Source organism: Myodes glareolus, chromosome 4 (assembly GCF_982192425.1).
Source record: "Myodes glareolus chromosome 4, mMyoGla1.1, whole genome shotgun sequence".
In the NCBI taxonomy this organism is placed as follows: Eukaryota; Metazoa; Chordata; class Mammalia; order Rodentia; family Cricetidae; genus Myodes; species Myodes glareolus.
In genome coordinates this window covers 13,830,959-13,843,016 of record NC_142029.1, presented here as the reverse complement: position 1 = coordinate 13,843,016, position 12,058 = coordinate 13,830,959, and the positions used below count along the sequence as shown (strand labels likewise).

General features: G+C 46.3%; 1 protein-coding gene across 2 annotated transcripts in view; it reads right to left on the bottom strand.

Moving 5' to 3' along the window:
- Klhl18 (kelch like family member 18) overlaps positions 1–12,058 on the bottom strand; it is a 54,949-nt gene that overhangs the window by 18,819 nt on the left and 24,072 nt on the right. For both annotated transcript variants that reach the window (XM_048423746.3, XM_048423747.3), the window contains exons 3-4: positions 10,502–10,642; positions 2,852–3,050 (exon numbers count right to left, since the gene is read on the bottom strand). In XM_048423746.3, the coding sequence (XP_048279703.3) occupies positions 2,852–3,050; positions 10,502–10,642 (340 nt within the window). The remainder of the gene's footprint in view (positions 1–2,851; positions 3,051–10,501; positions 10,643–12,058) is intronic.

Sequence of the window (12,058 nt, the reverse complement as noted above, 5' to 3'; positions counted from 1 at the left end):
CACTTCAAGGCCCTGGTCTATTGCCCAAACCTCCTTGCCTCTCTTGGCCAACAGTGTTTTGTAATATGGACCAATACTTGATTGATCAATATTCTAGCCAAGTGAAAAAGGGGCTCCCTTAGGCTTCCACGAGCAGCATCTCATTGGAGTTCAGGATTAAAGAGAGAGAGTGTGCCTCCATTCTGGAAAGTCAGCCTCAAAACTGCAACTTCCTGGAGGATGGGGTGAATCTCCTCCCAGCTCCCAGACTGCCTTGGGGGGGGCGGGGCAGAAGCTCTCTCCTCCCTTGGCTCCCCCCACACCACCAGCAGCAGTTTTAACTGGAAGCTCCTGAGTGCTCAGTGCATAAAGGAGCCTGGAGCTGACACGGTGATGACAGCTGACCACAGTTGCCCTCTGACCTCTATAGGCCTGCACTCTCACATGCCCACACAATAGTTAGAGAACAAAACAAAAGCAAACTTCTTTAATGTATTTGCTTACTATAAATTATTGTAATTACTTACTGAAACAGCAATATGTGGCTCAGTGGTAGTCTCACTTAGCATGTCAAGACCGTGGGTGTGAATCCCAATACCATACAAACGGTGTGGGAGGAGGCATTACATGCTAAAATCTACTAAACATTAAAAAGACTGGGGCTGGAGAGATGGCTCAGAGGTTAAGAGCCCAGGCTGCCCTTCTAGGGGTCCTGAGCTCAATTCCCAGCAACCCCACGGTGGCTCACAAACATCCATAATGAGATCTGGTTCCCTCTTCTGGTATGTATGACTATACATCCAGCAGAATACTGTAAACATAAGAAATACATGAAAAAAAAATCTTTAAAAAAATAGCAAAATGACGGAGGCTAGGCCTCCATGTCCCACCATTCCCTGGCTGCCTGTCCATCTCCTTGAGGGGAAGACCACAGGCAAGTTGGGAAAGGATCTCTGCTGTGATGTAGCTGACTGTCTGGCATCTCCCCTGCAGGCTGCCCCGGTGTACAGTTATCCTGATTACCCTGTGGAAGACGTCCCTGTAGAAGGACCAGCTCAAAGATCTTCCCCCTGACATCAGGGACATTTACGAAAATGCCAAGTTGATCATCGACAACATCCTTCCTAATTTCAAGGGCTGGAGAAGGGAGGGAGGCTCTGACTGCCACTATGCCCTCCTCTTCCCCACTATCCACCTCCCCCTGCTGCCTTCAGGACCCTGCTTTCTGCACTTCCCAGGAAGGTCCCCCATTACAGTATATAAGATGCTATTCTTCTTATTCTTCTTCTTTTTTCTGTTTGAGACAGGGCTTCTCTGTGTAGCCCTGTCTGTCCCAAAACTCACTCTGAAGAACAAACTAGCCTTTAACTCGGGAATCTGCCTGCCTCTGCTTCCTGAGTGTTGAGTACAGGCGTGCGCCACCACTGCCAGGCAGGTGTTACACTTGTTAATAAACACACTTTGCAGAAGTCATCTGAGTCCCAGCTTCTTATGTTCTTTCTGTTCTCAGCCCACGACAGAGACGGGCATGGATTCCCCGGAGCTATAGCTACAGGCATTGTAAGTCACCCAACATGAGGAAAGCAAACTTGGATCCTCTGGGAGACCTGCCCAATCAAAAATCTTCTCTCTCTACCTGCCTCTTCTGCTTTGATCCCCAAAATAGCTGCCCAGAACCCATGGACTGCACACTGAGTTCTTCATCCAGATTCACAAAGAGGAGATCATTTGGAGGCTACACTCGGGGATACCCACAGTGTCACACACATCTTAAAAACACATCAACTGTAAAACTCTGAACAGCATCAGTTCTTCGTCTTTAAAGCTGTTTATGAACTGGGTGTGGTCCATAATCCTAGTACTTAGGAGACAGAGCCAAGTAGATCTCTGTGAGTTCAAGGCCAGACTGGTCTCCAAAGTAAGGGTCAGGCCAGTCAGGGCTACATAGTAATACCCTGTCTTTCAGAATAAAATGAAGGTATGTATGGTGGTGCTCACCTTTAAGCCCAGCACTTGGGAGGCAGAGGCAGGCGGGTATAAGTGTTAATTCTCTGAGGAGAAAGTGTCCTGGTCGTAGGGAGCCAAGTCACACAAGAGATTTATTGAGAAAAAGACAAGAAAATGAGCTCTTGGCCACTGAACCATCTCTCCAACCCGCAAAATTCCACCTCTTCAAATTCAATGTGCCTCTTATCCTGTACCTGCATCAACAAATGACATCCCTAGGGACACATCACAAGGCTGAGCACCTGAAGCTGACGCCCAGTCATCAGGGCCTGCTCCCTAGCAAGCCCTCCCCATCCCCCACCACTTCCGTCTCAGACACTCCCATGGGCTGCATGCACACCAGCTCTCGTGGGGGCTACTATGGGGAACATGGCGTTTGCTCTGATCTAAGGCTCAGCCCCTGTTACTTAGACTCTGATTCTTCTCACTTCAAAATACCACCCCACCACCATTTTCTCGTTTCTCTTGCATCACCAAGTCCCCCCTCCTGTGGAAAGTCCCATCAACACTCATGGGCATAGAATTTTTCTCATGTTAACAATAACAACAGTAACAATGACACTCCCTTCAACTCTAAGTGCTTGATTTCCAGTTTATGACAATATTATTTCTAATAATAAATATTGGGCTTAAACCAAGCTCTAACAATAAGGGAAATGTAGTTGATAAATATACTGTCATTTAGATACTAAAATAAAGTCTTTAGAAAAAATATATGTAACAAAGCAAACCCCACAATACATAAAAAGTATATATTCATCATTTGTTTAAAAAAAAAGAAAGAAGAGAAGGAGGGAGGGAGGGAGGGAAGGAAGGAGGGAGGGAAGGAAGGGGGTCAGGACAGACGGCCGCTGTGCTCACCCACCTGCTCCTCTGACTTCACATTCAGCTCATCCCGAGACACCAGCTCAAGCACATCTTCCAAGGGCAGGGCCAGGAACTCTTCAGACAGCGACACCTCCACAAAGTGCTGGTGGATGAAGCTGTTGGCTGCATCATACAGCACAGCGCACATCATTGTCTCAGCAAACTGGCGCACACCCAGGCAATTTTTGGGGTGAAGTCTTTTGTTATAAGATGAAAAAAAGAAAGTTAAGAGGAAGTAGTGCTGTCTTCACTCATTCTCAGAATGGTTCTGAGCACAGCCGCGGAAGAAAGCTACACTTTGTTCCCAGCTTTCTAGGAGTCCTGGGAAGCAGCTGTCAGATGAGAAGACAGGAAAGCATGGACTGGGAAACCCTGTCACCACGTCCAGCTGCTGTGGTTTGGAGGGCACCCAGGGCACTAGTTCACCTCTAAGCACTGGGAAGGCACAAAGGCATAGAAGAGACACCTTCTTCACATTACACATTTTTCCTTTTCTATGTAGGCTCCATGAACCTACGAGTTCAAACCCCCTAGAAACAACAGCAGCAGCTATTAATAGTTTATCACTTTAGTGATTAAGATGCTTTGCTAGACTTTTTATACCCATTCTTCAGGATCATTATACCTTAGAAGGATTTAATTTTATCACCTGTAACTATGTATATGTGTGTGAGTGTGTATACACGTGTGCAGATGCCTACTAGGACACAGGAGCAGGATCCCTGGAGCTGGGTTACAGGCAATTGACGGCTGCTCTGTGTGGGTGCTGGAAATTCAACACCGGTCCTGTGGAAGAGCAGCAGGTGCTCTAACTGCCGAACCATCTCTCCAGTCCCTGTTTATACTTTTTTGAGGTGCCAGGGATTAAATACAGACCTTGCACATGTAGGCAAACACTCTACCAGTGAACTCCATCTTCAGTTCTTCAACAATCTTTTTTAAGCGCTGGAAAGACGGCTCAGAGGTTAAGAGCATTCATTGCTCTTCTAGAGTATTTCAGTTCAGTCCTCAGCACCCACATTCGGTGTCTCACAACCTCTTGTAACTCCAGTTCCAAGAGATCTAATGTACTCTTCTGGTCTTGGAGGGCACACACACACGGTACAGGTGCACACATGCATACACACGTGCGCGCACGCGTGCACACACACACACACACACACACACACACGGAAAGAGTCATATATAAAGAATCTTTTTAAAAAATCAACCCTGAGATTAGAGAGATGACTCAGTGGTTAAGAGCACTGGCTGCTCTTTCAGAGGTCCTGAGTTCAATTCCCAACAACCACATGGTAGCTCACAACCATCTATCATGGGATCTGATGCCCTCCTCTGGCACACTCTATGCAGATAGAGCACCATATATATAAAAATAAATAAATCTTTAAAAAAAATCAGCCCTGCAGATTGCTCTCTTTTTATAGTTGAAGACAGAGGCCCAGGGAAACCAAGAAACATGTTCCCAGTACTTTGACAATAAGTAGAGGCGCTGAGGTTGAAGTCAGGCCTCTGGATTCTGTAGCTACAAGACCACAGCAGGCCTGTACTCTCAGAGCCTGGATGGTCCTGGTGCTGTCCCTTTCTGTGGAACCTGGGCATGTTCCTTAAGCTCTCAGAAGTGTCATTAATGTTTTCACATGGAAAAGATAATAAGATTCCAGTACAACCAGAGTTGTTCTGTTACCTTGTCTCAAAGAGAGAGAGAGAAAGAGAGAGGGGGGAAGGGAGGGAGGATGACCACCATGTACCTATTAGGGCTAGAGCTATGATTAAGAAAGAATGTAGGAGTCAGATGTGGTGGCATGTGCCTTGTTGTCCCAGTAATTGGGATAGTAAGGCAGGAGAATCACTTGAGCTCAGAAGTTTGAGGCCACTCTGGGCCACATCATCTCTAAAAACAAACAAAACCAGGCATGGTGGTGCACACCTGTAATCCCAGCACTCTATAAGTGGAGGCAGGAGGATCAGGAATTTCAGGTCAACCTGGACTACATGAGACCCTAGCTCAAAGAAACAAACCATGTCCAGGGCGCTAGCTCAATGGAAAAGAGCACTAGTTGTTCAAGCCTGGTGACCTGAGGTTGACCCCCAGGACCCACAAAAAAGTTGTACGTATCCATTGGATATCACAGTGAGACTGGAGGGGGAGACAAGAAATCTGAGTGCCATGAGCCAGCTAGCCTGGAGTTCTCACCACAGTAGCAGAAATAAGAGACCCTGCCTTAATGGGGTGACACGAGGTTCATCCCATCCTGAAAGCTGTTCTCTAACTTCTGTTCATTTGCTGTGGTATGTACGTCCCACTCAAAATACTAAGTAACAACAGCAAACACACACAAAAAAGATAAAACTTTAAAAAACAGTGTTTCAGGCCAGTGAGATAGCTCAGCAGATAAAGGAGCCTGTTTCCATGTCTGATAACAACCTCAATTCAATCCCTAGGACCCACATGATGGGAGGAGAGAACCAACTCCCATAAGCTGTACTCTGATCTCCACATGTACACCATAGCATGTGTGTACCTATGTAAACACGTAAACACACACACACACACACAATAAAAATGTAAAAACAGTGTTTGCTTCAGCAGCCCGTATAAATAAAACTGGAGTGCAGAGATTTGCACAGTCCTTGTGCAAAGATAACATGTAAATTCCTGGGGTCCTTTCCAAAAGTATCCATACACACACACACACACACACACACACACACACACACACACTGGTAGCACTAAGGTTTATGGGAGCAACCTAGTACAAATGCTGGGGCTTTCCTTCCATAGTTTTATTGGTAAACAAAAATTGCTACTGAATTCAGTGTGTCAGTGTCCGTTGTTATCATTACTACACTGTTCTACAGTTAATTTGTAATCGTTTTAGGTAATTACATAAATCAGAATTATGACCATCTCTATATATAACAAGCTGCTACCTATCAAGAATAAATAAAATCCTAAACAATGGAAAAAAGTTAACGAAGAACAAGAATGGGGGCTAGAGAGAAGGGTGAGTAGTTAAGAGGATTTGCTGCTCTTTTAGAGAAGCCACGTTTGGTTCACAGTACCCGAACAGGCACCTTACAACCATGTAACTCAAGTTTCAGGGGATCCAATGCTTTTCTCTGACCTTTGAGGGTACCCGCATACATGGCTTACATGCTGACCTCTGAGGGTCCCCACACATATGACTTACATCTGTACACACACACACACCAAACAAATCAGATGTAGGCAAATGTACTGCCCAGTGCCTGGTCTGGAGCTGCCACTGCTTTAGTTTCTAGTTGTTTTTCTTACTCTTGAACAAACTCAGCTGGGTCTGAAGTCTCAGTGTCAGCAGCAGACACTGGGGGACCAAATTTTTCAAACTTTATTTTCCTATATCTCTCTAGAGTCTTGGCCGCCATGGAATTCACTATGTAGTCCAAGTGGCCTCCAACTTGAGGCCATCCCCTTGTTTCAGCCTTTTGAGCACTCTGATGACAGGCAGAGGTGATCACATCTGGCTCCTCAGTGAGTTTTCCAAGGCCAAGGAAACAAAATCACCACATGGAGCAGCACAGAAAAGACGGTGAGAGCAGTGAGAACAGGGCTGGGGTATGTTGTCAGGGCTGGGGTGTGTCTTCAGGACCCGGGATGTGTCGTCAGGGTCTAGGATGTGTCAACAGGGCCTGGGATGTGTCGTCAGGGCCCGGGATGTGTCGTCAGGACTCAGGATGTGTCGTCAGGGCTGGGGTGTGTGTTCAGGGCTCGGGATGTGCCATCAGGGCTCGGGGTGTGTTGTCAGGACTCGGGATATGTTGTTGCTCACTGCTTTTTCTAGAGCACACCAGTGGTTCAGTGAGATGTTTAGAGCTTTATAATGTACGGTGATGAGGATAGACCTGGCCCATCCTGCAGCAGGTGCTTTATTCAGGCCTCAAAAACCCAACAGCACACACTGGGAGCTGCACAGAGCTACAGACAGGGAAAGGATGAGCTGCGTCCCTGCTGGCATTCCTTTCCACTCTCTCCTCAGCTTGATTTAATATGGACACAGTCATGCCTTCCTACAGGAACTGTGCTACTTACACCTGACATGACAGAATGTGGAAGGGTAATAACCTGTGAGGTTGCAGGCAGAAATGGAAGAGACAGTGGCCACACAGGAAAGGGGCTCGTTTGGGGCAGGGTGGGGTGGGGTGGGTGTGAAGATGGGAAGGGAAGGAAAGCCAAAGCGGAACAGACGCTCCACCCACAGCCATCTTTTTCACTGACCGCTCAATTCTGTCAGTGAGGACACTGCGTTGGTATAGCACACCACTGAAGACAGAGACCAGGGATAGGAAGGACAGTCACTGAGCTCTTTCTCTGATGCGTCCTCAGTCTAGCTGAAGACTGACAATGAGGCTCAGCGGTGTTGGGGGAGATGTCATCACACTGTGAAACCCCAAGAGTGTTAATAAAATTAACTTTGGACCAGAGGGTGGAGCCAGAGACTAATTGAGAAGAATTAGTCATAGAGAATATGGGAGACCATGGAAAACAGATAGAGAAACACACAGGAAGAAGCAGAGAGGGACTTTAGAGTCTCAGGTGTTTTTTTGACTTGGGACAGGTGGAGAGATGCTCTCTTGTTAGGTCTCTAACCAAAAAGGAAGGTAAGTTGGTTGCTTCCCAGTCTCTCTGAGCTAACAGGTTTTCACCCCAACATCTGACTCCCAAGTCTTTATGGGTAAATAGAACAACTTATCAAAACAACGTAGTAGTAGAGCACTTACCACATAAAAGGCCTTGGGTTTGACGTCCCAGTACCTCAAGGAGAAAAACCACACTAAAATGGTCTAGTTCTGAGAGAAGGGCTGCAGAACTCACTCCAGTGTTCATCTAAAACCCAGGAGGCCTGCCAGGCGGTTGGGCACATGTTTTTAATCCCTGCACTCTGGAAGCAGAGGTAGGCAAATCTCTGAGTTCGAGGCCAGCCTGGTCAAGGATGATCAGGGCTACAAAAAGAAACCATGTCTTGAACAATCAAAAAAACAAACCTACAACAACAAAACAAAAACTCAAACCAAACCAAAACAAAAACAAAAAAACCAAAACAAAACAAAATCAGGAGGCTCATATATTCGCGGGCTGGGAAAAGGGCCACAAGACCAGAAAAGAAAATCAACTGCAACCTCTGGGTTGGGGGAGGCAGCAGGTAGAAGAGCCAAGAGGCCAGGCAAGCTCAGAACTACGCTACCATTGCAGCTTCTCTGTGCTCTCATGCCCAAATGGTTTTCCCTACGGCCCTGGCAACCAAACCTTCAAACAATGAAGCCCACATGTTTGTTCTCAAATGTACATAGAAGAAGAGAGCTGAAAACCTCACACATTCTACAGCCAGGCCAAAGAAACAGAAACAGTAATTACTGGAGAGAAAACAGAAAGTAGGTCAAGCCTCTGGGGCTTATTGCCAGGGAGGAAGGCAGTAATGATGAAGGGGCCTGGGTCTCAGAACGAGTCCTGCAGGAATGAATGAAAACACTGAAAACAGACTCGAACCAATCATCAGGTTTTAAGCTTAGGGACTTGTTCCTCAGAGGTGACTACAACAAATGAAAACTGCACTGATCTGCTTTGGCCCAGGTGAGGTGGAACACACCTATAATCCCAGCACATGGGAGGTGGAGGCAGGGGACTGCCATGAGTTTAAGGCCAACCTGGGTCACATGGTGAGACCTAACTCAAGAAGAAAAGAAAATAATTGTTTGGCATCTTTGTTGTTGCTTGTTTGAAATAGGGTCTCACTGTGCAGGCCTGGCCTGAACTCGATATGTAGACCAGGCTGTGCCTGCCTTTGCCTCCTGAGTGCTGGGATTAAAGGTGTGTGCCACCAGGTCCAGCAGCTCCATGGTGGTTACTGTGAATTTGAGTGATGACCTCAAGAGCCCCTAGGTGGAGCTGTCCTCCCATGATGCAGGCCTAAGAACGGTGACTGAAAGAACCCACTCCATCTGAAAGTCATTTTTCAGATTCTGTGAGAACAAAGAAATCAATCAAGTGTCCTCCCTCCTCGTGTGTGTGTGTGTGTGTGTGTGTGTGTGTGTGTGTGTGTCTCCGTCTGTCCGTCCTGGTGTGCACCCTTTGCCAGGGCAGGGACAAGCCTGGCTCTGGAGCCACACTGCCACTAACTACAAGGTTTCCATCTGCAGCACCGAACACAGCCACTGACTGCACCTCAACATCTGAGGCATCCTACCATGATGATGTGTGGGTATGCACATGATAGTGTTCAGTGGTGTCTACAGGCACCACAAAAGTAGGATGAGGTCAGCCTGCAGGGGTCGCAGTCTCTCAGTAGGATTGGTAGAGTGGGGATAGGGGAGGGGAGGTCAGCTCGGAGAGGATGATGTCCTTGAGGCCAGAGCTGAGGTGGAAGGGGTGAACATGAACCGTGGACTAGTAAGAACAACATATACCCAGGCACTCTTCTGGGTTTTCTCTGCCTGTATACGCTCCAGCACTAATTCTCATCTCCAAATCTCTGGAGATTAAATGACCTTTAGTTTATGACAGTGCTGTCCCCTAAGGGGAAGGAAGAGGCTTATCTGATCAGTTAAAGGTCATAGAAAAACCCAGAAATCCTTTGCCAAGGGGCGGAAATAGTGGGAGCACAGTCCATGGCCATGACTCTAAAAGAACGCATGACTGTTGCCAGGAGACAGAAGGGGACAGAAATATAGGTGAGCTCTCAGTGAGCTGCAGTATAAAAAGGTCAAGAAACTCACAGAGGGTTAAGATCTAAACAAACTGAAGATGGCTATGAAACAGTTCAGGAGTTCCAAATAAATTAATAAGTTAGTTTGGTGAGAAATTAGCTAGATTATGAGCAACACTAAATGAACTCAGCAGACTGTATTTAAACACACACACAAATAATAAAAGAAAAAAGTCATAATTTAAGAGGGAGTTGGGGGGGTACAGGAGGAGTTGCAGTGGGGATGGGAATGATGTGAATAAGCTGGGCAGAGGTGGCACACGCCTTTAATCCCAGCACTTGGGAAGCAAGAGCAGGCATAGTTCTGTAAGTTTGAGGCTAGCTTGACCTACAGAGCAAGTTCCAGGACAGCCAAGTCTACACAAAGAAACCCTGTCTAGAAAAACAAAAGACAAGCCGGGCGGTGGTGGCACACACCTTTAATCCCAGCACTCGGGAGGAAGAGGCAGGTGGACCTCTGTGAGTTTGAGGCCAGTCTGGGCTACAAGAGCTAGTTCCAGGACAGGCTCCAAAGCCACAGAGAAACCCTGTCTCGAAAAACCAACCAACCAACCAACCAAACAAACAAACAAAAAGATGTAAATACAGACCTCATATAAAAAAAAATCAAAAAAAATTAAATTTAAATTTAAGGAAAACAAAAGAGGAAGAAATGAACTAAATTAACAGCTGGTCAGGCAGATTGGAGAAGGATGGTCAAAAAGGGTCTATGCCATGCCACAAGAGGCAGGGCTATAGAAATGCCCTAAGAGATGGTCCCTGCACAACACTGATCCCAAGAAATGCCATCTCTACAGAGTAACGTACCCAGTTCACTGTTCAAAAAACTCCAGACACACTATTGACTCAGCAGCGTGGCAGAGGGTGCCCGACTGAGCACGATCCCCAGCATCGGCTTTGCTCACCTTTCTCGGAGGAACGTGCAGCAAGCGTCTTTGATGCTCTGCAGCTGCAGGAAGCTTGCCCCCATCAGCAGCGACTGCACATTTTGCTGGTCTATAGCAAGGTTGCCATTGTAAGCAAAGTTGATGAGAGCCTCCAGGGCACTGGAAGGAAGACAAAAAGCACAAGAAGTTCTTCAGAGATGAGGTTGGCCACAGGTCACTTGGTCCTAACTGGACTCTCATGACCACCTGTGGTGGTAAAATGGCCTCATAGGTTCATATATTTGAATGCTTGGTCTTCAGGGAATAGTACTATTTGAGAGGGATTAGGAGGTGTATCCCTGTTGGAGGAACTGTGTTACTGGTGGTGGGCTTTGGGGTTTTAAAAAACCAAGCCAGTACCACCAGTGTCTCTCTCTCTCTTCCTGCTGTCTGCAGATCTGGATATAGAACTCTCAGCTCCTTCTCCAGGACCATGTCTGCCTACGTGCTGCCCTGCTTGTGGTCATGATAATAATGGACTAAACCTCTGAAACTAATAAACCCCAGTTAAATGTTTCCCTTTATAAGAGCTGCCATGGTCATGGTGACTAAGACACTGCCTGAAGAACAGATGAGCCCTGTGCAAAGGCTCCTTTAGAGGCTGGAGGGGTGACGGGCTAAGAGAGCTTACTGTGCAATCATGGCACCCACAGAGCAGGTCAGTGTCCCACAGACGCCTGCAGTTCCGGCTCATAGGAACCTGATTCCCTCTTCCGGCCTCACAGGTGCCTATTCCAGGCACACTCTCCTGCACTCACATACAAGTGCATATACTTAAACAGTCACACACATATACAAATAAAAAATCTTTTAAAAAATCCATGTAGCTGATTTGAGTGTGGAGCACATGCCTATAATTCTAGCACTTGTGAGTTTACGGCAGGAGGATCCCAAGTTCAAAATCCAGCCTAGTCTACAGTACTACATCGGAAAGAAGCAAAATCCATTCTGAGAATATATTTAAATGGAATAACTATTTCAGATTCATCCAGCCAGGTGTGGTGTACACATCTTTAACCCCAGCACTTAGGAGTCTGAGGCAGGTCAGTCTGCTTTACATAGTGACACCCCACATCAAAACAGACAAACAAACAAAAAACAAGAACTAAGTAATTGTCCATTCACATAAGATTGGACAGCTCATCAAATGATTTATTAAGCCCTTTCTCATTCTGCTACATGGGTTTCATGCTTTCTCTTTTGGGTGATTGCTATATGATAACACTAAAGCATGTTCTAATTTATTGCCTTTATTAGCAGGCACCATAACTATTATTCTACTGTCATTATAATTTTTTAAAAATTATTGTTGTTTGTGGGTAAATTTTAGAAAGAAATTTCTAACTTTTTTTTTTGACTGTCCTTTCTCATGAAGAATGAAATTCCAGTCAGAGAGTGTTGGCCTCTCTATCTCTCTCATCTCTTAACCTTCAATCCTGCCTTATCTCACTGTGTCCCAACACTCTAAACACACTCTCACCTTTTGCCCTGGCAAGCAAGCAAACCTCCTTTCATTTAGCCCTCCCTAAGGTCGCT